We start from the raw sequence: 25,516 nt of genomic DNA, 5'->3' as shown, positions 1-25,516 counted from the left end.
GTATTAAGTGTGCATCTCTTTAGAAATGTTTTTCATATTTTTATGTTAAACCTGTTTCTTTTATTTCTGAGACATAAAGAAAAGCAGAATCATTTTTGTTACTTTGTCTGCCTTTGAGTTTGAGTTTGTGAATGTCAAGAGACAGTCATTTGTATCAATTTGTGTTAAGTGTGCATCTTTCTTCAGCTCAAGAACAATTAGAAATCTTGGATTTCCATCGACAAGTGTAGCGCAATTCCTTCAAAGACTGTCAAAAAGTCTATATAAGAAGGTAATAATATTTCACACATACGCAACAAAGGTATGACTTTGTACTTGTACTGTCTATTCAGTTATTGTTTCACACTGGCTTTACACTGAACCGCCTGAATAATGCATGATGTCAGTTGCTTCTTACCGTTGACAGTTAGATGCACCCAGCTGCCGTTGTGGAAGGTGTCATACTGCTGCTCCAACATCAGCACCTTACACTCATACCAGCCGTGGTCGTCTGAACGCACATCCTCTATCCGCAGGGAGGACTTGCCATGCAGACTGGCCCGGCCTGGCCAAGAGGCGAAGCGGGAAGAGGACACGGAGGCGAGAAGGATGGTTGGATTGAATTTCATAAGGAAAATGAAGGAAAGGAAAGAAGGTGAGAGGTGAATGAAGAGAAGAGAGAAGAGGAACACCGAATGAATGTTAAAGCAACATCAGCCTTTGAACGACTCAGATATAAATATGCAGGGATCACATAGTGCTGACACTGACGTTCTCTATACTTTAGTTTAGAGCCATTTCTAAACAAAGATACTAAAGCACTGTTAATCTGCAAAATAACATGGCAGCAGAGCAACAAGTGCAATAGCTGTGTCTATCACTTACAGGCACAGCTAAAATTGTTGCTCCCACTAAATTGCCAGTTTTCAGCCAGCTCCCAGATGTTGGGAGTCACCTCCTTCTACTGGATCTGCACTATGAACGTGCTCCTTTCATTTGATTGCAGAGTGTCACAAAGACATAAGCTTTCTTCACAAAAACTGACTTGTACGGTTTCCACATTTTTTGACAGCTGAAATATTTTCATTTGCTTACAAACTGTTAAGCAAGTTTTGAAAATGTAAAATAGATCAAATTTTAGTCTGTCTGACATTTTCACACACTCTCCAAAATCATCCCAAGCAGGTATTCATTCATTCAATCATTCATTCATTTGGCACATCAGCACTCTTCATATCCATCTTCTGGGTTTTAAGTTTGCTTAGTCTTTTGTTCTTTTCTTGCAGGTTATTGAGATACTAAAGTTTAGTTTGGAGAGTCTTTGGGTTTTGTTATGTTTCTAGTTCTTGTTTAATTTCGTTCCCTTCTGTGCCCGCTCTGTCTTAGTCTCTCCTTGCTGTGTCCTCCCCTTCATCCCCGGTGTGTTGTCTATAATGATGCTCTTTTTCTGTTCCCTTCTCGCTCCCTCTCTGCATCTGTCTCCCTCTCTGTCTTACTTGTCCCTCACTCTCCAGCTCACTCTCTGTTGTCTCAGCTTCCTGGCTCTCTCATTCTTTCAGCTTTGTCATGTCCGTCTGCCATGTGTCTGCTATTGTATTCCCACGTCAAGCTGTGTGTCTGAGTCTGCGTCTCTTTTTCCTACTTCCTGTTTTATTCTGATAGTCACATGTCCTGTGTGCATCATGTTGAGTTTTGCTTCCCCTGTCTCGTCAGTTAGATTATGTCCAGCTGTGTCCCCCAAGTGTTTCCTCTTTGCCCTGATTCACTGTGTGTATTTATTGTCTGCATTTCCTTCTGTTCCTTGTCATGATCTCTCTCAATGCTGTGTGTTCTGCCAGCCTAGTGTCTTCTCAGTTTTAGTCTTGTTATCTGTAAACCCACCAATAAAGCTGCCTTCAAGTTTAATTCTGTCTCAGTCCTGCATTTTGGGTCCTATCCTGCCGGCCTCACAGTGCGTCATGACACCTTCACTACATCCATGAATCTTCTCTGTGGCCTTTCTCTGTTCCTCCTGCCTGGTCTCTCCATATTCAACATCCTTTGTCCAATATATCCACTATTTCTCTTCTGCACACCAGCTCCACCTTGCACTAACTTTGTTATCAGATCGCCCAGCTTGAGCTCTTCTTCTCATGTACTCATTTCTAATCCTGTCAACCCCGCTCAATCCCAATCTTAGCATCTTCAGCTCTGCTGCCTCCAGCTCCAGCTTCGGTCTTTATGTTAGTACCACTGTCAGTGGTACAGATGAGCAGGTCTCAATTGTAACTCTTCCATTTCACTTGTGCTGCTATTTAATCTCATCTACTATATAGCTTTAAACTCAAATACCTCTACTCCTTGCATTACACCGCTTAGCTCTTGCTACTCTCTGCCTGTCATTTACATAAATGTTTCACTCAAATAAAATAAGTTACAGTAGCATTGTCCAATCCAAGCTCTCTTTGTCTATTTCACCCTTTTGAAAGACATTTCAAATAGCTCAATCTCTGATACAATTCCTCATGATCTCATTGCGCTTCAGCCTTAGCACAGTGGTATGGTGTTTGGCACTGTCACCTCACAATGAGAAGGTTCTGGGTTCAAACCTAGTCTGGGGTGTTTGTTTGTAGACTTCTGTTTATGTGCTCTTCTTGTCTGTGTGTGTTCTCTCTGGGTACTCTGGCGTTCTCCCACAGTCCAAAGACATGCATGGCGTTGCCCATAAAATGGCTGTCTATCTCTCAGTATTAGCCGTTACAGACTGGCATCCTATCCAGCCTGCCTCTCGCCCTATCACAGCTGGCATAGGCTCCAGTCTGGATTCAGGAGAAGGGGAATTAATTTAAAACTCAGCTTTAATGCTGGTAACTTGCACGGGGAAAAAAAAGTCCAGAACATTTGCAACATTTGTTTTTCTTTGAGGAATATCAAAGTTTGTGGCATGATGCTTTTTGTGCAATCTTTGGCACTCTGTCATGTGTAGAATTATTATTAACAGGTCATGGTGCTAAATATTTTGGTAATTTTTACAGATATGTACAAAATGTAGATTTGTCCTGCCAATTAAAGTGAGTTACAAACTTCTTAATAATTTCTGGTAATTAATAATGAATGCAGCAATTTGGGGATAAATCAAACTCAGTGTGAGCTGTCATTTTCAAAAGATCCTCATTAAAAAATTAATATTTAGATGTTTTTAAACTGCTGCCAAACCTTTTAAAGCAGAGCAGAAATTAGGTTAATTAAGCAAGATTAATGCAATTAAAATTCTGTCTACTCTATGTCCCTATATAGTGCACGGTCTATTTTCATGTTAACTAAAGTAACCAAAGTGAATTATATAAGATGTACTATGCAACATTTTCTTCATTATGTGCAGTATTTACAGAGTCAGTGCAATTTACAACCCCCATACAGTAAGGTATGACTAACATGACATACATATATATTTTGTACACTTGTGGAACACAACAATAAAAGGTAAACTGTAACAAAAGAGAGGAAAGTTAAGTAAGGTGATTTTTGCCATGGCAATGAGGCTTAATGGTGTCATGTAGAAAAACTATCTGGTTATTCTGTTGCAATTTATATCCTACATATAGTGTATATTTAAATGAGTCATACTCAGGCACATTCACCACAGTGCCAACCACTTCCCTGATTTTTCTTGTGTTTGTCAGATACAAAATCCTTAATTTTCACTACATGCGCAGAAATGTCAAATCAGACTCATGGTTAAAGTGTAAAGCATGCACAGGACATCCGGCTGACTACACTAGAAGACGAACACTTCTAGTGAAGACGATGAACACTTTGTTCATTCAAAAGAGAATAATGGTGCCATACAGAGGCCTTACTGTGGCTGAAGCATGTTTTTATCAGAGCCATCTTTATGCCAGGCTTTTACATTTGATGCATGGATGATGTCATCACCATGCAACCCTGCTCTGGCAGATTGTCTTCTGAAACAGTAACGAGGAACTCCATGCCTCCACAGGGCCATGGTTTGCAGTAGTACACCCAGCCCCTGCATATTTAAGCAGCAAACCATGTATAAAAGTACTTCTGATTATTTTAAGGCAGAATTGTCTAATTAGGTTTTGCTCTCTTATGGCCTGGGAAGCAGTGATGGAGTGAGAGAGGAAGTGGAATTTTCCTGTGAAATCTTTTAATTCCAGTCTGGTTGCCTCTCAGGCAAAAATAGTCTGAGGGAGAACCCAAAGTGGCAATCGGGTGTAACCTGTGAAGGTAAATCACATGTCAAAAACCACGAGGAACAATATTTCAGTAGTTAATGGAGAACACGGTTAGCAGGTAAATTCCAGGTTACTCTATTGGACATTGCTTTTAATGAATTTACATTTTTTAGGATTTTAATATGAAATAGAAAGATGGATTATTTCTTTCTTCTTAACTTCCTAGCAAAGTTATATTGAAAACATAGTCCTTCCCTCACTCATCCTATGTATGTTAATCAATCTGCAATAAGCTTACAATATAAACTGGCACCAGGATTAACAGATTTTATCTATATAGATTTTAGAAGTTAGTAAGCTTTTCAAACACTTACAAATCCTTACAGATTATATATGTGTAGTGACTGATTTCAAAATAAAATATCAAATGCTTGAAAATGCCACAGCGGAAAAATTTCAAGAAGATAGCTGGGACATGCTTTCCAGTTATAAAAGTTTGACTCATGAAGCTATATTAAAACAAACTTGATGTTAGCTAAGTTTCCAACACCAGTGACATACGAGTTAGTCAACTTTACCAGATTCATGAGTCGCAAATACCAATCATGGAAACGCCATGTAAATCAGCTCTGGTGTTGTTTTGTATGACATTCTTTTTGTGCCACTATTCTAAGCACATGTAAAAAAAAAATTGCAGGTGCAAGTGTTGCATTTTGAGCAGAAATTTATTTTTAAAAAAATGTTAGACCACTTTTGCAAATATGTGATGTCTTGATAAATCGAGCAGATATTTGAAGTTTACACAGCACCATTCTCGCATGAAAATATCTTAAAAGTTTATTTTGTGACCCAGAAAGAGTAATATTTCAAACTCTGCCACTCTGTGTTCCTCCGCCACTGCCTCGTTTGAGTTTTGGACGAAATGGATTCTGAGATATTGCATTTCATCATTTCGAGATGATTGGAGACCAAATCATCCAATCAGAGTTTTTTGCATCCAAGTCTGTGATTGGCTGGTTTTGTGGCACAAATATAACGGTGTACAGAAAGAGTTGAACGTGCACGGGCAGAAATGTTGAGAGCGCGAGCAACACATTGCGAGCGAGCGCAAATGCAAAAGCTGAGCGAGAGGGGCTGCTTTTGTGTGTGTGTGGATAATAGCAAACACTGAAATACATTTTTTGCACGCAGCTATGAGTTTTGTTCACTCAAATTCAGCTTTTCTTCGCTCAAAATTAATTTCTCCACTAAATGCAACACTTGCACCTGCAAATTTGTTTTACGTGCGCTCAGAATAGTGGCACAAAAATAACGCCATAGTTTTGCTGCCAGTTGTACAGTTGCATGTGGATGAAATAGCAAAGAAGGAGGACGACCTCCAAAGTCCTCAACTTCACTTCTAATAAACAACTGGATTCAATTTGACATTGGCTGTTCCAAGAGGACAATGATCCCAGTAGCACAAAGAAACTGGTTTTGGAATAGTTAAGTAGGCCAACATTAAGTCTCTGGAATGGGCTTCCCAAAGCCCTGAACAGAACCCTACTGAAAATGTGTGAACTATGCTTAGAAGTCAAGTTCCTGCCAGAAAACTAACTAACTAATATCAAATCAGCCAAGAAGAGTCTAAAATCCAGATGGAATAATGCTAGAATCTTGTTGAGTACTACCAAAAACATATGGTCCAGGTGTTATCTGCTTAGCAACATTTAACCAAATATTAGTGGGCAGTAGAGCAGGACGATATGACCAAAAATATTTATCACGATATACATTTGAAAATTTGCGATAACGATATAACTGACGATATAATTGACACTAGACAAAATACTTTACAACTCCACAACTTTATTAGTGGAAAAAAAAAAACATCAATGTATTTTCACTTAAACAAGCAGCTGTTTTTATGTGCATTAAAGTTATATAAAATTTAACAGTGCAAATGCAAATTCCTCGCTGACAGTTTAACCAAAAGGCATTTCCAGTGGAAATTGGCCGACATATCCTCAGCATAACCATGTATAATATCCACAAAACTTAAAAAGAGGTTATACACACACAATACGGTAACATTATGTTGAAGTGCAGTAGGTATCACTCCGCGAGGCTCCTGCCTACGATAGCCGTAACGCTCCGACAATCCATCAAGCGGTGCGGCTTCGTAGCTTAGCAAAGTCGTACTGAAACATTTGACAGATTTTTGAGCGCCGTGTACATAAAACCGTTTCGAGGTCAGTAAACACAACCAGAGTTCATACATAAGGCACACGGGATTATAAGGGGCACTGTCGACTTTCAGAAAAATCAAAGGATTGATTTTAAGTGTGCCGTATTTTCCAAAAAACACGGTAATAACGACGGCCAGCTAGCATGCTCTACCAAAAATAGTGCTTTGTTGTGTATCTGACGGACGAAAGCTAAACCAGTTCCACCACTGAAGCTGCAGCATTTTTACAAACCAGTTCTGGTTCATCTGTTTCATTCAACGGTTTGCTTTCGCCCTCCTCTTTCTCCGTCGCCGCCATGCTTTTTACCGACGTGTGCGTATGAAAACAAAGGCACTGCGCATGCGCGTTTTACCCACATTCTATCGCGATATTTCATTTTTCTATTGTTGGTGGTTAGCACTGTTAGCACTGTTGCTGCACAGAAAGAAGGTCCTTCAGCTATCTCTCATTAAGTAAATCTCACTCAGGTGCTTATTTTCGAGGATCTCGTGTTATCGAAATGAACTGCTTGGATCTGAGTTCATTGTTAGTATAGCACCCACCTTCAACCATCATCAGAGATCGAGATTTTACTTGACCCCCATTTTTTTATTTGAGAATATACATATTCTAAAAATTAAAGAGATCTGTGGTGGTAGATTTACTTGCCTAAGGCAAGTAGTTCATTTATATTGCTGCCATAAAAATCTCAACAGGTGACAAGAGGAAGATTTTACTGCGGTCATAGAGAAGCCAGAGTCATTTGTATTCCTGATTTATTCCAACATACCTTGAAGCATTACTACGCACTCAAATGAAGAGTCACTAGAGGATTTTGGTGGCATTTAAAAGAAAACTGTGCTCTCTCTGGCCATGTTTTCTATCCACACTTCACTAACTGTTTTCAATAGCAGTTATGTCATTATCACACACAGTAGTCACTGTGGGTTTCCTCATAAAAGCCATACATTTCAGGAGACATTCCAGAAAGCTGCAATTAAGCATTTCAAACAGTTTCAGCCAGAAACAAGTACTACACCTGTGCAAGCTAACATAACAACAAGAGCTAAATAACACAGCAAACAAAGGAAACCTTTGAACCCTTGACCTTTTAGAGTGGGACTGACATGGATCATTTATGCTGTGAGGGCATAAGTAGACACATTTTTCTGAAATGTTTCCATTTGTCCGCCTTATAATGAATGGTGCCTCCAAATCAATACAGAGTCTCTCTGCATTCTTTCCCCCGCATTGCTTCTCTCTTGCTCTTTGTACTTGTATGATAAAGTTACTAAAAACTACTGCAACTTTAAACGAAGCAGGCTTTAAATACAGATTGTTCTCAGTGTGCAGTGAAAATGTAGTTATTGAACTACGTTATAAATGCATTGACTCGTGGTTAACAACAGCACGAAGACAGCACTATTTTTAACAGCGTCACTGACCACAACAACATGTTGTCTACAGCTCACCATTGAGATTCAAATGAATGTTAAATCATCTTATGGGCACATAGTAAATAGAGCCTAAACTACACCCACAACAATGCAATGAACATATAAAAAAGGAATGTTTTGAAGGCAGCAAAAGCAGCAGCCAGCAGGACTTTGATTCGTTGTAATAATGACAGAGGTCCAGCTGTTCCTCCAATCCTATCTTATTAACTCAATCTATTCCTACTTCTTGTCTCTTTTATCAGTTTCATACAATCACCACATGGCAGTCTATCACAGCTCCAGTCATGATGATTGGCATTAACTTTGATAAGATTAGAGGACTGGCCTTGGGTCCACATTTTCAACTTGGTATGAGGTCGCTTTTGGTACTGCAAGATCCCTTGTTACCGCTGCAGGTGTAAAATCAATACTACGCTCATATCTGTCCATTAAATACAAGAATAGAGCCTTCAATGGAAAATCTTGGAGAAAAAAAACATGTTGATCTTTTTTCTACTGTTATTTCTGTACAGATCCTCTTTTACCCCAACTTTCTATCATTTCTATGGTACGTGGACACTGAACAAACCTCTGTTTGTTTCTACTATCACCAGACATTATATCACTCAATGCGAGCCTGCCAGGTTTGCCAGGACAACTTCAGTTCAGTTCTCTCTGTTGCCTACATAGAAGACAACGAGAGTCTATGGAAGCATTTTAAATAATAAAAAAGGAATGAATTTTAAAAAATGTATAATTTTCTTTTTTTTTTTAACTCAAGTTACCTTAAGTTAAATAAACTGGAATAAGGGGCTAACTTGACACTCTTATATTATCCTATATATAGGATATACATAGAGGGAGAGAAAGAGAGAGATAATAAACTAATTATTATTTGTGGTTTGTTAAATGATCTTTCAGTTTGCTTATTGATCTTTCATCCATATCTCCATCCTACAGATTCCCATGTGTACCGGAAACATTCTACAAAACTTTGACCCATGATATCTCGGGGCTTCGGGGGTCAGCACTGTACCCTCACAACAAGAAGGTCCTTGATTCAGTTCCACCAGCTCAATGAGGCCTTTTTGTATGAAGTTTCCTGTGAATGCATGTGTTCTCTCTGGATACTCTGGCTTCCTCCCACAGTCAAAGACATACTTGTTAGATTACATCATTTTTCTAAATTGGCTTTAGGCATGAACTGTTGTCTGTCTCTATGTGTTAGCTCTGTGACAGACTGGGGATATGTTCAGGGTGTGCTTTGCCTCTTGCCTTGTCTCAGCTTAGATAGGCTCCAGCTCCACAGTTACCCTGATAAGTAGAAGAAAGTGGACAAATGCATGCATGGAAATATTCTCATGGGACAATGATTTAGAGATCATCCATGAGAACACTGTGATTTATAACCACTTCCTTGTATTTCTTTACTGGTCTCTCTCTCTCTACCTAGTTTAAGCTGCAATTTCTATTGCATAATTATCATTATATGTCCATATATTCAATTCTGAAGATCTACAGGAAAAAACATTCTATCACTCAATTTTTCCTTTGTTTTAGTACTAGCACAATGCTTGTTTTAGTAGGCAGGACAGAGGGACGTGTAGGAAAGACTGCCCCTGGGGTCAGCCAAATGTATCAACCATTTAGCAACTGTCCCAATCTAAAAAGGAAACAATGTAAGCCTCTGTATGTCTGATGCTTTGGCCATGACATTTAACTACATAATAAAAAACACAATAAGCAATTGATGTCAGCCTACATCATCATCAGTAAACCAAGTTATCTCAGTGCCAGTCTTCTTGCTTCAAATACCTTTATTATGAAGCATATATAATGAAAAATATAGAACCTTTCAGTTGAAATTAATGTTTCAGTTTTTAACTGGACAGTCTATGAACAATTGTTTAACAAAGTCCCCACATCACTGCCCCCCACACCCCTCCCTATCAACTCAAATCCTCAAGCTGCATTAAAGGCAGGGAAGTTTTGTTCTCTTTATATTAAAGATGCTAAATCTGTTCAAAGTCCTCCAGTCTGTTTTCTCACTGTTGCTATCCTGATGTTAAAAATTGGAACATCCTTTTTTCCCAGAAGAAAAGCATAAGGTTTTTTGCACAGAGGAGGCCATAGGACAGGAGGTGATGATCAGAAGAGGATTCAGTCTTATTTGGCTTTTAAAATCTTTGAAAACAAGGAAAATATTCCCAGTCAAACGTCCTCACATTTAGCACATGTGATGCAGCAATGAAACAGATTTGCCTCTGATTTATTTATTTATTACATATAGGTGATTCTATTCAACTTCACTTTTAAATAGACTTTTAAAATGCTCAACTTTAACTTTAGTCATATCTTAACATTATCTAGCCCCCTTTCTCTTCTCAGCTCTCTTTCAGTCTTTTTGAGACTATCCATATTTATCTGTCTCACTGTTTTTTCTAAATTATTAAGCTATGGCTTTACTGAGTGTCTGACCTTCAGATGTCTATAGAAATCTGGCTTTGGCAAGCTGTTTTTCTCTTGAAGCTGCAGGATGATTGCAAACACACCTTAGTTATACAGGCTCCATCCATCACTGAAGGTTTAACAGGATTTGCTAACATCAAAAGTGAAAACAGCACCCAGAGCTTAATCAGTTTGCCTCCAACCATAAACTACTGATGACTGGGTTGTAACTGTAGTATGATTTTTTTGAGACAAATAGGATAACATTGCAATAGAGCCAAGAGAGTGTGATTGCCAATCCTTTTTTTTTGTGTCCAACCAGGTGGTGAACTCTAGCCAGTAGGAGATACTTGTTAACTTATAACACACAAAGTCTCGTAGAGCCAGCCTTCCACTTGTTTTGCACTTACACAGGCGACTCTTTTATATCCTTTGAGTTTTGTAATTCCAAATAAATGAAAGAATTATAACATTCAACTAAGATGAATTGCTAAGTTTTGAAAAACGTATAACAATTGAGGGAGGCAAATCATTTTAACTGTAATTAATCTACCAATTAAGGAAATTGGGAGTGTTATGCAGAATTCATTCCACTTTGGTCTTGAACTTCTCCAATACGGCACTAGAATTTTAATCGCTGGCTCTCTTCTATAGTGTCTTTTATTCTGTCTTTCTCCCATCACCCCCAGCCTGTTGTTCCAGATAGCCGTCCATCCAGCCAGGTTCTGCTGGAGGTTTCTTCCTGTTATTGGGGTGTTTTTCATTGCCACTTTTGCCAAGTACTTGCTCAGAGGGGGTCTTTTGATAGTTTGGGTTTTCTATCTATTACAATATAAATATATTCAATACATGTTGTTTTGAGGCGATTGCTCTAGTGATTTGTTGACATATAAATAAAAATGAATTGTATTACACTGACTTAAATGTGTTAGGTGTAACAAACCTTTTGCCCAAAGGCTTGGAAAACAGGGTCGAAAAAGAACAGATGACTGCACAGATGCTTCTCCTGAAAGACTTTTACTGATAGTTTTTTGCAGCCACTTCAGCCCCTTGTCTCGGTAGCATACTCCAGTAAAGTTAACTCCATACAAGACACTGTGTCACCTGATGAAGGGAGATATCATATATCTATTAAGGCTAGAATAATAAATTGGCAGGTAAATAACTTCAATGGAGTTCTATGTCCTTTATTATGATCCTTATTTTCTGTTTTAATCCTGAGTTTTATTTTTTGTTATCTAAATGTTTGTTCCCTTTTTCCCTTGTGTGTTTCCCGTTTATATATCCTGTTTTTCTTTTCTCTGTGTGCTTATTCTTGATCTCTCTTTAATTACCCCTTCTGTTTTATTTTGAAGTAGATAGTTAAGGATCTTGATGTGTTTTTACTTTCATCCTTTGTTTTTTTTTCCCTGCCTTTATTTTCTTTAATTGAGTTCACCTGTGACTTATTAATAAACATCTCCTCCTCAGTCTTTTTCATGACATCTTCGTGCACTGCTTTTTAAAATTTATCAGTACTTATTAAAGTCTTTTTGTTTGACTTTCGTTTGCCAGTCTTGGGTATATGTGGGTGACTTTAAGAACTTTACTGCCATTTGGAGTACGGCATATTCCGCTTAAACACAGGGTGGCTGTAGCTCGGGAGGTAGAGCAGGTCATCTACTGATTAGAAGGTTAGTGGTTTGATCCCTGGCTCCCCCAGTCTACATGCCAAGTATCCTTGGAGGAGATGCTCTCCAGTGCATCTGTTGCAGTGTAAATGTTAGTTAGTAAGAACTTAAACGCATAGAAGGAAGTGAATGTAGCATGCTGTATGAAGAAATGCGCTCTATAAGAATCAGTCTGTTTACTTGCATATAGCAAGAAGAATATACAGTAGAAGTTCTATTATATGCTGGGTGCATATTCATATTTCACGCTTAATTTAAGTAGTGTGTGAATGTGTGTGTGAATGGGTGGATGACTGGATATGTAAAGCGCTTTGGGGTCCTTAGGGACTAGTAAAGCACTATATAAATACAGGCCATTTACCATTTAAAATTAAAGCAACATGACAAAGGTTAAAGTATTAGCTAGTAAGATGTAGTATTTAGGTGTGTGGGATACATATTTAATCAATATTTCATATTTTATGATACTCGTCTCATTAGTGTGAATTAGCACACCAAACTAACCACAGTTTTCTAAACTCAGCAGAAAGGTGCTCAGTGATCTAATCGGTTAAGACAAAGTGTATGAGGATACAGAAAGATTACACAAAGCTTCTGTACATTTACTACAATCTTCAAGTCTATCTTACTTTTTTCCCCTCCTGCAGCCTGAGACAGGATGTTAAGGACACTTAACACTTCACTGCATCTGATGCAGATCTGTAGACTTGTATCTACTATGTTAATTGTTTGTCATTATATTAAACATGTTTTTAATCGATATGACTGTTTTTCACAAACAATACATTGTTGGAGACACCCATGCACACTCTACTGTGGACACAGGGGGACAAAGGGCTCTGTGGAGTTCTAACATACTCGTGGTAACAACTACATGTGAACAGCACAGGTCTGCAACCAAAAAACTGCATAGGACTTTTTGACTGTTTCACTGAAATCAAGAAAAATATTTTTAAAATTCCATCACGTCAGATTTTCTTGCAAAACTCAGGTTTTTAGTTTAATTAAGCGTACAATTTCCCCTTTTTTAACTGAAATCTGGTATCCTATACTTGAGTCAAAAAACCTTATCCAATAATGATTTCTAACATTAATTTAATATTTCTAAGTGTGAGACTCAAAGGAAATAAAGCGAAAGGAGGAGAGAAAGTTTTCTCAGACAAAAAGAGTGAACATGTAGTGTACCCTGCATCTATGGACTTCCTAAAATCCACAAGGAAGCTGTCCCACTCAGACCCATAGTCAGTAGCATAAACTCAGCCACTTATAACATTGCTAAACACCTTGCTACCATCCTTGCTCCTCTCGTGGGGAACACCCCACACCACATCAAGAACTCCACCGACTTCACCGACAAGGTCCAGAAACTTACCCTGGATCCAGATGAAACCATGGTGTCCTTTGATGTAGTCTCTCTCTTCACTTGCATACCCACCACGGAGGCCGTGGAGACTGTCAGAAAACGACTACAAGAAGACAGCTCCTTGGAGGACAGGACCAACTTCACACCCGATCAGATCTGCACACTGTTAGACCTCTGCCTCACCACTACATATTTCAAATACAACGAAGGCTTTTACAGACAAAAACATGGCTGTGCCATGGGCTCCCCCGTGTCACCTATTGTAGCCAACCTTTACATGGAGGAAGTGGAAAGGAAGGCTCTTGGCTCTTTCAAAGGAAGAGTACCCAGCCACTGGTACAGATATGTAGACGACACCTGGGTCAAAATCAAGACACAAGAAGTGGAATCCTTCACTGCGCACATTAACGCTGTGGATAAAAACATCAAGTTCACCAGGGAAGACACAAAGGACGCCGTGCACATTGAAGAGAACGGCAAACTCAACATCGAAGTTTACCGGAAGCCCACACACACGGACCAGTACCTCCTCTTTGACTCCCATCACCCTCTGGAACACAAACTTGGAGTAATCAGGACCCTACACCACCGGGCAGAACATGTTCCCTCTAAGCCTGAAGGAAAAAAGAAGGAACACACACATGTAAAGGAAGCACTCAAAACGTGCGGCTATCCTAAATGGGCGTTCTTAAAGTCAGCAAAGAGGCACAGAAAAGAAGACCAGACACCAGCGAGGGAGGATAAGAAGGACAGACGCAACAACATTGTCATCCCCTATGTAGCCGGTGTATCAGAAAAACTCAGGAGAGTTTTCTCCAAGCACGACATCCCGGTGTATTTCAGACCCAGCAACACGCTCAGACAAAAACTGGTTCACCCGAAAGACAAAACGCCAAAACACAAACTTAACAATGTGGTGTATGCTGTACAGTGCAGCGAGGAATGCCCAGACCTCTACATTGGAGAGACCAAACAGCCACTTCACAAGCGCATGGCACAACACAGAAGAGCCACCTCCACAGGACAAGACTCAGCAGTCCATCTGCATCTTAAGGATAAAGGACACTCTTTCGAGGATGCCAATGTTCACATTTTGGACAGAGAGGACAGATGGTTTGAAAGAGGAGTGAAAGAAGCATCTATGTCCACTGTGAGCGACCATCTTTGAACAGAGGCGGGGGTTTACGACACCAACTCTCTGCCATCTATAATCCAGTTTTGAGATCCCTTCCCAGACGCCTTAACGCCCACTCACATCCTGGGCCATCTGACCTCAGGAATTCGCATGATAAGGTGGGGCCAGGTTTCACAATGAACTCACCCGAAACTCTGGCTGATTGGGACCCACACCCAGTTTCACACCTTGGCTCAGGCGATTAGAGGATCATCAGGGGGTCCTTTTGTCCCTCTGTGGGGGGAAACTCCCACTAGGTTTATATCTGGGACTCTCCACCATTTGACCTTAGAACTGAAGAAGCTTCTCGGATGAGAGGTGAAACGTCTTCAAGTAACTTAAAGAAGTCCAGACGCTTTTCTTTGCAAGCTCCTTTGACAACATGTAGTGTTAAATATATCATGAAGGAATTGTTTTTTGTTTCTTTGTTCAATTATAAGAAAGATTATGCATGGTTAATTGTAATAAAATATTGATTTTTTTTTCATCGCTGTTGTGCTTTTTTATTGTAAACTCCTCATGTTTTGCAAAAAAAAAAAAAAAGTTTATTTTTGCAGACCTGTATAATCATTGAAAAACATATAGTTATTATTAAACCCTTTACTCCCTGGAGGTACTTGTACCAAATCAGGCCAGATCACCAAAACTGTCACCAGAGCTGGTTTTAAAAGGTTACAAATTCTCTCCATGTTCACGGGACTTAAATAGATGTAACATTAAATTCTGTTACAAAGTCAGGAGAGCTGCAGTTGAAAAGTTTCAGAAAACTTCCAATAATACAAGTGCTTACTTGACATGTTGCAAAGCTTCATTTTATTTAGTTAATTTCCCTTTACACAGAAATTTCAATTTGGAATAATCAGGTAGTCTAAATGAAAGAAACCACTACGATTTTAGCTAACGTCAGCACTAATTGCCTCCTTTCCTAATTAGTTTACACATTGCTCAGATCGAAATGTCAGTTTTTTCTCACGTAGCCTACGTACAACTGTCTGTGTTCTAGAACAAAACACTGAGCTAACTTTATGAGATAACTCTCACCACCACTATCTAAAAAAGTGGAAATCTATTTATAGTTCCCAAAATATTCATGGCTGCCGACTCCTTCTCAGCCTGGAAAACTCCCATTTAATCATATAAGAGACAAATGGATGAATAATTTAAGTCAAACGAGGGGGAATTATTTCTGCAATGTAATGATCAGAGGAATGAAATCAAACAAAAGCAAGGGAAAATCCCTCTCACCTCTCATTCAACTCGTGTCTGTGGCCAAACATCAAACAAATGTAAACCCATTCAGGTCAGTGAAATCCTGGATTTAGCTTGGTGTCAACTTACTGATGTCTCAATTTCACTGTAATCACTATCTTACCAGCATATTCCGGGTCCACATGAGGAGGGTAGAAGCGAAAGTTGATGAAGAAAGGGATGGGCATTCCATACTTGAACCACTCCACCACATAGGGCTGGCCGTTCAAGGGATGGGAAACGTCGCATCCCAGGATGACGTTTTCTCCTGCACGTGCTGTCACAAACTGGGGTTCCTCTCGCACTCCGTGGGCACCTGTGGAAACAGTAACAGGTAACAGGTAAAAGTTACAGGTAAGAATCCAGCTTACACACAGACAGAGTGTAAAGTTCCACTTTGGAATTAAATCCACCATCTAAGAACTTTTTATATGTGGAGTTTGTATGTTTTCCCTGTGTCTGCATGGGTACTACAGCCTCCTCCCACAGTCCAAGGAAATGCCCTTAGTGGAGTCGCGTTACCTGGTGATTCTAAATTGTTCAAAGGTGTGAATGGTTGGCTATCTCTGTGTTAGCTCTGCAACAGACTAGTGAACTGTCTAGGGCAGCGGTCCCCAACCCCCGGGCCACGGATCTGTAATGGTCCGTGAGTCGTTTGGTACTGGGCCGTGAGAGTTGAGGCTCAGGTGTGAAATGTATGGTTTTTATCGTTAACTCGGTTTCCCTGGGTCTTTTCCCGTGTTGTACTCATGTCTCTTATTTTGAAAGAAATATTTACATGTTACCATAGCGATCAGAGAGCATTAAGGGCCAGAGAGGAGGATGTTACTCTCAATGTTGTTGGCGCATTTCAGGAGGACGCTGCTAATAAAGTTACACGATTACACAGTAAAGACGCATTTATTATTATATTTACAAAATACCACCGTTTTTGTCTCAGTCATATCATTTTATTTTGTTGTATTTATCCGTGACACCTTAAAGGCCGGTCTGTGAAAATGTTGGCTGACATCAAACCGGTCCGTGGTGCAAAAAAGGTTGGGGACTGCTGGTCTAGGGTGTACCCTGCCTTTCTCCACTATGGCACCATTGATAGGTTCCAAGATGGATATTAACATGTCCATGTGATAGCTGTTGGCATATAAATCAACAAAGATTTCTACACTTGTCTCTAAAACAACAGGTCAGGCTGTATGTGTTTCAGTTGTTTAGTTATTGTAGCCTTTTATATACCTTCTTGTTTTTCAGTTTATTAGACACTTTAACTCCTCATACTTGCCCTTTAGCCAGATAAGGAAAAAAACAGTCATTGATATACTGAGCTTTCTTCATACTACAGGCCCCAGATCATTTATAAAACATAGTCTACCTGCACACTATTTGTCACAACAATGTAACAGCCCAAAACGTATGCAAGTGTTACAGCTCAGGCAGCCATGGCAGTTAGATGCTCAGTAGCTGTCATGGCTCTAGTAGTATCTATTAGACTTTAGTTTTTTTCTGCTATCAACATTGTTCCTTGATATAGTTGTTTATAGTAGTATTATTTTTTTCCCCCATATGTTCTGTGCTTAACTCTAGTTTTCTGTTATTTTGAATGGTCCTGTTTTGGTTCTAATACAACTGTTCCTTTTATAAAAAAAAAATAAAAATAAAAAAATTGTTGCTCCGCTCCATAATAGGCTAGTGATGATCTGTCTCAACCAGCTCATTTGACTGATAAAGTTCTCAATCTGGAGGCTATCGTGACATCAGCCAGTTTGAAGTAAACAACAAAGGTGCCTGCTAAGCTCATTCCAGTGGTTTAACAGAAACGCCACGGCAGAGATGGTTGAGATTAGCAAGAAATGTAGCAAAAAGCTGTTTAGAAACCGAGTTCCACCCAGGAAGTGAGTGTTTTTGTGTGATAACACAAACCTGGGCTTAGCTAAAAATTCCATCACTCAAGATGCAAAGACCACCGGTGACAAATCCAATACACAACCAAGGCCACTGGGTGGTTGATAACAGCAAGATTAACAGCGCTTTCAGACACATGAATGTGATTTATCTTGTGAGAATCTTTTTCAACTGACCGAATGTGAACAGACAAAAACATGAAAGAGGTGATGTGACAGTAATGTCCCTGATGCTCGATAATGCCCGGTCCTTTAAGGTTTTTCTTTAAGCATTCGCTCTGTTCACTCAGGACCGGAGCAGTCCGAGTCAGTCTGTGTGTCTGTGGGCTAGGCGCTCACATTGATCCCAGGCTAATTACCATGTAGCTTGGTTTTATGAGCGGAAACCCGGTGTGGTAGCATTTTACCAGTCAATACAGCTAATCAGATGTACTCACTGCTCATTCCTCTGTGGCCAGTAAGGAAGCCAGGCAGGCAAACACAATCTACTGCGCACAGTTGATAGCCTGCTGCCCGTAGCGCTTCTAATTATTGAAATTAAACAGTGGAAGGCAATGTGAGCACATGGAACCAACAGGATTTTATCTACTATGTACAAATAATCAAGGGACAGCTCACTAGTGTTAGTACTGTATTCTGTAGAAAGACCTACTACAAATGTGAGTCAGCAAAAATATTTTCAGACACTGATAAAAAAAAAATGCAGTCACTGTTATTACTGTGAGCTGAAGCATCAACTGCTGAAATATTTAGAAACCAGTGATTTGGTGAGTGGATATACTGTCTCAACCTAAAGCTCAACCTGGTCCCACACCAGCACTATTCATCTTTTAGTTAATTTAAAAGTAGTCCTACAAAGGACTATAGTAAAGACTCTCTATATGTTGTAAATACCAAAGATTACAACTGATTATAACTGTGCTTTATCATCCATCTATTCGCTTCCGCTTATTCTTTTCAGGGTAGCAGGGGGCGCTGGAGCCTATCCCAGCTGTCATAGGGCAAGAGGCGGGGTACACCCTGGACAGGTCGCCAGTCTGTCGCAGGGCCAACACACAGGGAGGGACAACCATTCACACTCACATTCACTCTAAATTGTGCATTCATACCTATGGGCAATTTAGATTTTTCAATTAACCTATCCCCACAAGCTGCATGTCTTTGGACGGTGGGAGGAAGCCGGAGTACCCGGAGGGAACCCACGCAAACACGGGGAGAACATGCAAACTCCACACAGAAAGACCCCGGCCTGATGTTGGAATTGAACTCAGAACCGTCTTTCTGTGAGGCAACAGTGCTAACCACCGTGCTGCCCTGTGCTTTATCATATTTACCTGAAACCATTCACCAATGTGTTTCATGCAAAGGTGCTGAGTATTTATCATGAAGTGCAAGTACTGTTAGTGGAAACAAGCAGAGAGCGAGCTGTATTTCCAGGCTAAAATTAAAATAATGAAGAAATAAATATCTCCACAAAGCTGTTCAATGCAGCACAATGTGGAATAATGTGGAAAAGGACACGTTGGCAAAAAAGTTTGACCTTCTGTTGCTTTCTTTGGGGGGAGAAAGATGTCACGATGGAAACAGAAGAAGAAAGATGAACGTGTGAATCAGAAGCAGAATGATAACACATGAGCCCACCTCTCCTTTGACAGTGGTGCTGAGTGCAACAGTAAAGAAAAGGTCGGGGCAAACAGCTCGCAAAAAACACACAGATATTAAAAGGATGCTTTCTGCTTCAGCCCCATCATCAGACTGAAGACCTCTCTAGTTTGCAGTTACCAATATGTGTGTTTGTTGTGCAACACACCAAAACAAATCACATTGATCTAGTAATTGAATATCCATTCAAGACCAGCTATAAATTCTCAACAGCGTTAACCCAAATTAAGTCTTCAGCCAACAGCCTGAGCTTTCAAATGCATATTAAGGCTGGAGGAGGGAAGCACGCAAAGCTTCCACAGTCACCTTGAACTGAGGTCACTACGAAAAGCAATTAATTGTGTAAGTTTAGCACTGAACAGATGATATTTATCATATAATTAGACCTAATCGTTACTGTCAGACTAATGAAATATAAAACACAAAGTGAAATGTAAATGAACAAATATGAGGAGAGCTAGGCTTCCCTAAACAGCGTGGGGTATCTCATTGAGTGATTTATTACCAGGATAGGCCTTTCATTTCCCATAGAATGCATTAAATAACACATTCATGTGCTACATACAGAGTATCTTTATACAGCACGACTGAGAGGCAGTCAGTGTGTATCAGAAGCAGCCTGTGGATTCGTGGTTTGATGTGTGTTCTCATGCTTGCTGGAAGAACTGGCTAATAACTGAGCGAGTGTGATTTTCCTATTGGTGCACCCCACACCTCTGCAACCCCACCCCCTCGCTAACACACACACATCTGCACACGCACTACCTCTAGCAGTGCTATGTGTTGATTGGCTGCTGGTGACATCATCACAGATAGCACAAAACAGCCCCCTTGGAAGGTATGACTTCACTGTTTATAACTGATGAGACAGAGAGGCGCAAGAGACAGACAGTGAGTTAAATCCCCACCACCACCGTAAGGGTTTAGCTCATTTACAATCAAAGACCCAGGGGAGGATACTGTGGCAAGGTAAAACCACTGAGGTGTGCATACACATACATACACACAGCTCCAAGAGTGTAGGCAAGGTGGAACAAAAAGGGAGGGTTCAGGGTATTGTTGCCAGGAGGACTGTAACGCTTGAGTACAGTAAGTTGCTTCAAAGCCACAATCAGATTATAAAGTATAGTGTTTAATGAAGGGTGACACAACAAGTCAGCAAAGTGCACATGTTTATTCTAATCTCAAAGAACTCTGATGTTGACTAATCACTTACAAAGGTAAACTGTTTTGTTTTTTTATTTCAATGTGACTAAGAAAAATGTAGGTAGACTATGATTCGTACAAGGAGAGAGGTGGCTGATATGACAGGGAGAAGGAAGGTAGATATAGTGGGAAAGTAATCCCAGTATTATTGGAGATGGGTTCAAGCAGTTCTACCATGGTGTAGACAGGAAGAGAAATGGAGTAGGTGAATAGAGGGACAGACAGGATATTCAGTTTGAAGTTGGACAATAAAGTTATGATGCTTAATGTTGTCAGTGCATATGCCCCACAGGTTGGACCTTGCTGAAGAGAAGGAGGACTTGTGGATGAAATGATAGTGTCTCCTTGAGGAGAGATTTCTGACTGGAGAAGATTTCAGTAGAGGTGTAGGTGAACAGAACCGGGGTGATAACGAGGTCCTGGAAAGGTATGGTGCTAAGAAGAGAAATGCAGAAGGCCAGATAGTTGTGGATTTCCCAAAAACCAAAAAAAAAAAAGGATTAAATGGCTGTGGTGAACACGTACTTCAAGAAGAGGAAGGAACAAAGGATGACTTATAAGAGTGGAGAAAGTTGCACACAGGTGGTGCACATTTCATGCAAAAAGTGCGACCTAAAAGTGATAGGTGACTGCAAGCGAGATTGGGCAGGAAAGGATGTGCAGCAGGTTACACTGATTAAGGATAGTAATAAAAAAAAAAAGGACTAATGAGTGAAGATAGCGCATTGAGAAGAAGCACTTTGAGGAGCTGGTGAATGTAGAAAATGAGAGTTAGAGGTGGACAGATGGAAATCAGTCAGGTGAACTAGTAAGTACAGCGAAATAGGAAGGAGGAAGTGAGGGCAGCTTTGGGAAAGATTTATTGAAGCGAGCAGGCATAGAGTTGTTCCAGCTATCTTTGTCAGTTTCTAACTCCAGTATCCAGATGGATGAGTTCTGCAAAACAATAAATAAACGTTTAAAAAAAAAATCACTGCAACAACAGTTTTCATGATGGGGCAAACTATCCACAGAGGCCAATACGGCTTTTTGTACCAGGCAGTAAACATGCTTTTTAATGCTGTAAAGTGGGGTATTATAATAGAGAAGTGAATGGGAGCTGACTGGGAGCTGGATTTAGCCTCCAATGGCACCAAGAGGAACTGCGGTTTTTACCTACATTTTTTTTTTTTTAGCTCTGGAGGTTGCCAATGTACTACAAACAGAATCCAGTGGAAAATACAAGTTTGTCAGAGCACACTTCTTTCTTCCTATTACTTGCATGACATTCTCAATGTACTTATTTCTAAACTCATTTGAATTCAATTTCTTTCTGCAGTTGCAAAGAAAACAAAAAAACTAAATGTAACATTTGTGTGTTACAGGTTTTCTCTGGTTCATATTCCAGTACACAGCAAAGTGACAGTCAAAGGTTAACTGTTTTTTCCTGGAGATCATTTAACAGTATGATACACTGTGACACTACAAATAGGTTTATCGCCACAATGAAGTCTCACAGAAAGGAACATTTCTATATTTCTATATTTATACATGGTGACAAAAGAATCCATGCATAAAAAAATCACTGAGGTGCAATAAATAAACAATACAAGAATAATGCATTCTCAACACTGTAGTATCTGAGCTGAAACTCTGATGACAGTGAACATACTCAGGCCTCTCAGCTGTTCCCCTTGGTTTGTTCCTGGCGCTGCCACAACAGCAGCAACTGTCCACCCTTCCAAGTGTCAACATAATGTTGTGCACAGTACAACATAAACTCTTTTTAGCTACATCCTATTATGCTTGCACCTTCTTTCTGAATCTTATTTGAAAGTTGAACTTAGTATACTGTGGTGGTAATAAAATGACAGTCCTGTGAAATGAATGGAAGCATTATTAATCATGCCAGTCAGCCCATAAGCCCACACTCAGAAAACCTTAATAAACATGAAGCAAGTATTTTGAGTACAATGGAACTGAAATATATCAAATCAAAGGTTTATTTATTCAAAGTGCTTGCTATAAACTGTAAATTTAATTTGACCAGATTACATTAAATTTAACCTTTTGCATTGAATTTTGGAACAAATTTTACATGTTATTAAAATAATTAATTAAGCATTTTGGGCAGAATTTAGTGTGGAGCACATATTGTACAACAAGGGATATAATATTCCACCAATGGCTACAACAGAACTCACTGAATTCGCAGGAATTTAAGAGTAGCACTTCAATAGGATGCCACTGTTGCAACAAGTCAGTTCATAAAATGTCTTTACATATTCCACCATCAACTCTAAGTGGTATTATTGCAGTGTGGATGAACTGAAAAGTAACTCAGTGATGAAATGGCATACCACACAAAGAAGAAGTCGCCAACACTCTGCAAAATCAAAAACTGCAGAGTGCAGATTAACATCCATGTAAAAACTGTGCATCAGGAGCTTTGGTGCATGGGTCTCCATGGCCGAGAAATGAGTTTGAAGTTTGTTTGAATGAAGGGGAGATGTTGATTGTCGTCCGTGCATATGGTCAACGGGTTGGATGTCAGTTAGAAGATATAAGATATATCTAATATATATAATATATATTTCACTCACTGGGCTCACGTCCTCATTTTATGTTTGACAGTGTTTTTGTAGGTAAAGGTGAATGGCTTGGACATAAATTGAGCTGCTGGTTGGGGAAGGCCTCAAAGGGACCTGGCAGATCCCCATGTACTAAACAGAAGTGAAGAAGATAAAGAATTGATAAGGGGAGGGAGGGCGGGGCATGTAAACAAGAATAAACAGCTTATCGGACTGGGGGAGCCTATATAGATGAGAACCGCAAGGAGCGTGTTTGGAGGCGTGGTCCCACTCTTAAGTGTTAGATGGAGTAAAGTACAAACCCATGCATCCTTTATTGTTCTCTATTATTATTATTGTTATTTGGTGGTAGTGGCATTTAAAATAGCATTTACAAATAGTGTATATTAACTCTTAATATTTTTCCTTAGATGCCCAACAAATATGTTAAAATTTTAAAACAGTATCGAAATGTCTTCAAAACCCAAAACATAGGAGCAGACAAGAGCTTGACATCAAACACAAAACAATAAAGTTAAGTGTGCACAACCATGTGAACTGCAGTGTATTTGTTGTGAAAGGAACAGTGAAGAACAATGCAGTCTAAATCTGTGTACTGGAAGAAAGATGTAGGAAAAGGAGGAAAACTGAAATCTGCAATTGCAAAGTCATATCTACAAGCTAAGGGGAAAAGCATAGCTCATTGGTGTTTGTCAGCTTGTGCTCCAACCCTCCGATACACAAGGGTGGCTTAAAACACTAATGCTACCAAAGGATGGGAGACTTGACCTAATTCTGGGTCTTGGGCTCTCATCCCTCATCATTTGAATTTAAATATCTTTCCAGTGTGCATGCAGCAGCATCTGGTTCACCATGAACTGAATGTGTTGCAGAAAGTATTTATATTGCCTAAAGCTTGACGAGTTTGACTACGACAAGCTTTTAATCCCAAATACATACTGCTTTCAGTCCACGCAAACAACCGAAGCCACTGGTTAAAGTGACCACACCTGGCAAAGACTTTCAGCCAGCTTTTTTGATTATGAGGCTCCCATTTACAAAATGTCTTTAAATCCAGTCCACTTTTCCTGGCACTGATGTGCTGATGCACGTCATGTGTTGATTCCAAGATCATCAGTTCAAGCTAAACTACAATGTGCGACTGCCTAAATGGACAAGTCAAATCCCTTCTGGACAAAGGTTTTATTATATGACGAGAAAATGACTGTTTGGCAACAATGACAGAAAGTATGTTTGGAGTAGTTAAAAACACTATAGCGACTGTCAAACATCATAGAGGGTGGGAATCCTAAAGAAGGAGGACGATTTCCAAGTTCTTCAACTTCACTTCAAATAAAACAGATGGTTGAAACATGGACACAATTAGGCATTTCAGCTGGACAATGATCCCAAACACACATCAAAACTGATTTTAGAGTAGCTAAAGCAGGCTAACATTAAGCTTCTGGGTTGACTTTCCCAAAGCCCGATCACAGCCTTATTGAAAATTTGTGGACTACACCTAAAAGCCAGGTCGATAATATGAAACCAACCAGTTTAATCGAACTTTCTCAGTTCTATTGGTGAAACATCCAACCAGAATCCCATCTCGACCTGAAGTCTTTGGCTGCAAAGACATCAGGTCGAGGCGTAACTTGCTAAGTTACATCAGTTAACCAAATATCGCTTAGCAATGTTAGTGTGAGTATACTATTTATACCTATACAACCCTGTGTGGATTAGAGAAAATCCAAAATAAATTCAAACTTATGCACGCAGTTATTATTTTCTGCACAGCCAGCTGAAGTCTCAGCTAGCAGCAGCCATGACGTCAGTTTGACAGCAAATTTTTTTGTACAGTGCCATTTGTGCAAGGAACAGCAAGATGGATATAAAATGGTCCATAGATTTGTCTGTGAAGTGTCTGTGAAGAGGACAAAGAAGTGTGTTTAAGCCTCTTACCTCCTGCTGACCGTCAGGAATTAAGGCCAAACAGCTGAGGGTAGATCAGCAGACATTCAAGTTAAAGAATGTTCATAAAGAAGCAAGGGCAAACAGCTCTATGACTATTTCACTCTTTAAATACTGACAATTTAATAAACAAGTCTCTATTTCAGCAGGCAGATCGTGAAAACACCACGTTCATTATGTAAACCCCAGATTTCTTTATGCTATGGTTTCTGTATTGTCTGTTGTTTTCGTGCCTGCAATGTGTGATCAACCTCTGGCAAACCTAGATCTTTGGTGCAATTTTGTTTGGGAAGATGTAAACTCTCTGATCAAACTGCTGTTTCAGGAGGGTAATGATGGAAAACTCCCAAGTTAATCCTGGCACAAACCTAAATGAAGTGAAGCAGTGTATTCTCATCAAGAGAGGGATACACAGACATTTTTGCATCTATTCAGCTATCAGCATGTGTTACATGTTCCACTCTTTTTCTCTTTAAGTAACTTTAAACAGGTCAGGATCACATTCCACCACTGGAGGAAGTACATAT

General features: G+C 39.7%; 1 protein-coding gene across 1 annotated transcript in view; it reads right to left on the bottom strand.

Annotated features, from left to right (window-relative positions):
• LOC121811822 (protein turtle homolog B-like) overlaps window positions 1-25,516 on the bottom strand; it is a 139,514-nt gene that overhangs the window by 87,988 nt on the left and 26,010 nt on the right. The window contains exons 2-3 of the mRNA XM_042214338.1: window positions 15,828-16,019; window positions 398-544 (exon numbers count right to left, since the gene is read on the bottom strand). Of these exons, the coding sequence (XP_042070272.1) occupies window positions 398-544; window positions 15,828-16,019 (339 nt within the window). The remainder of the gene's footprint in view (window positions 1-397; window positions 545-15,827; window positions 16,020-25,516) is intronic.

This window comes from Haplochromis burtoni, unplaced genomic scaffold, assembly GCF_018398535.1.
Source record: "Haplochromis burtoni strain Fernald_Lab_line unplaced genomic scaffold, NCSU_Asbu1 Contig_550, whole genome shotgun sequence".
In the NCBI taxonomy this organism is placed as follows: domain Eukaryota; kingdom Metazoa; phylum Chordata; class Actinopteri; order Cichliformes; family Cichlidae; genus Haplochromis; species Haplochromis burtoni.
Note: the sequence above shows the minus strand (reverse complement) of the source record. Positions and strands in the feature narration are given on the sequence as shown.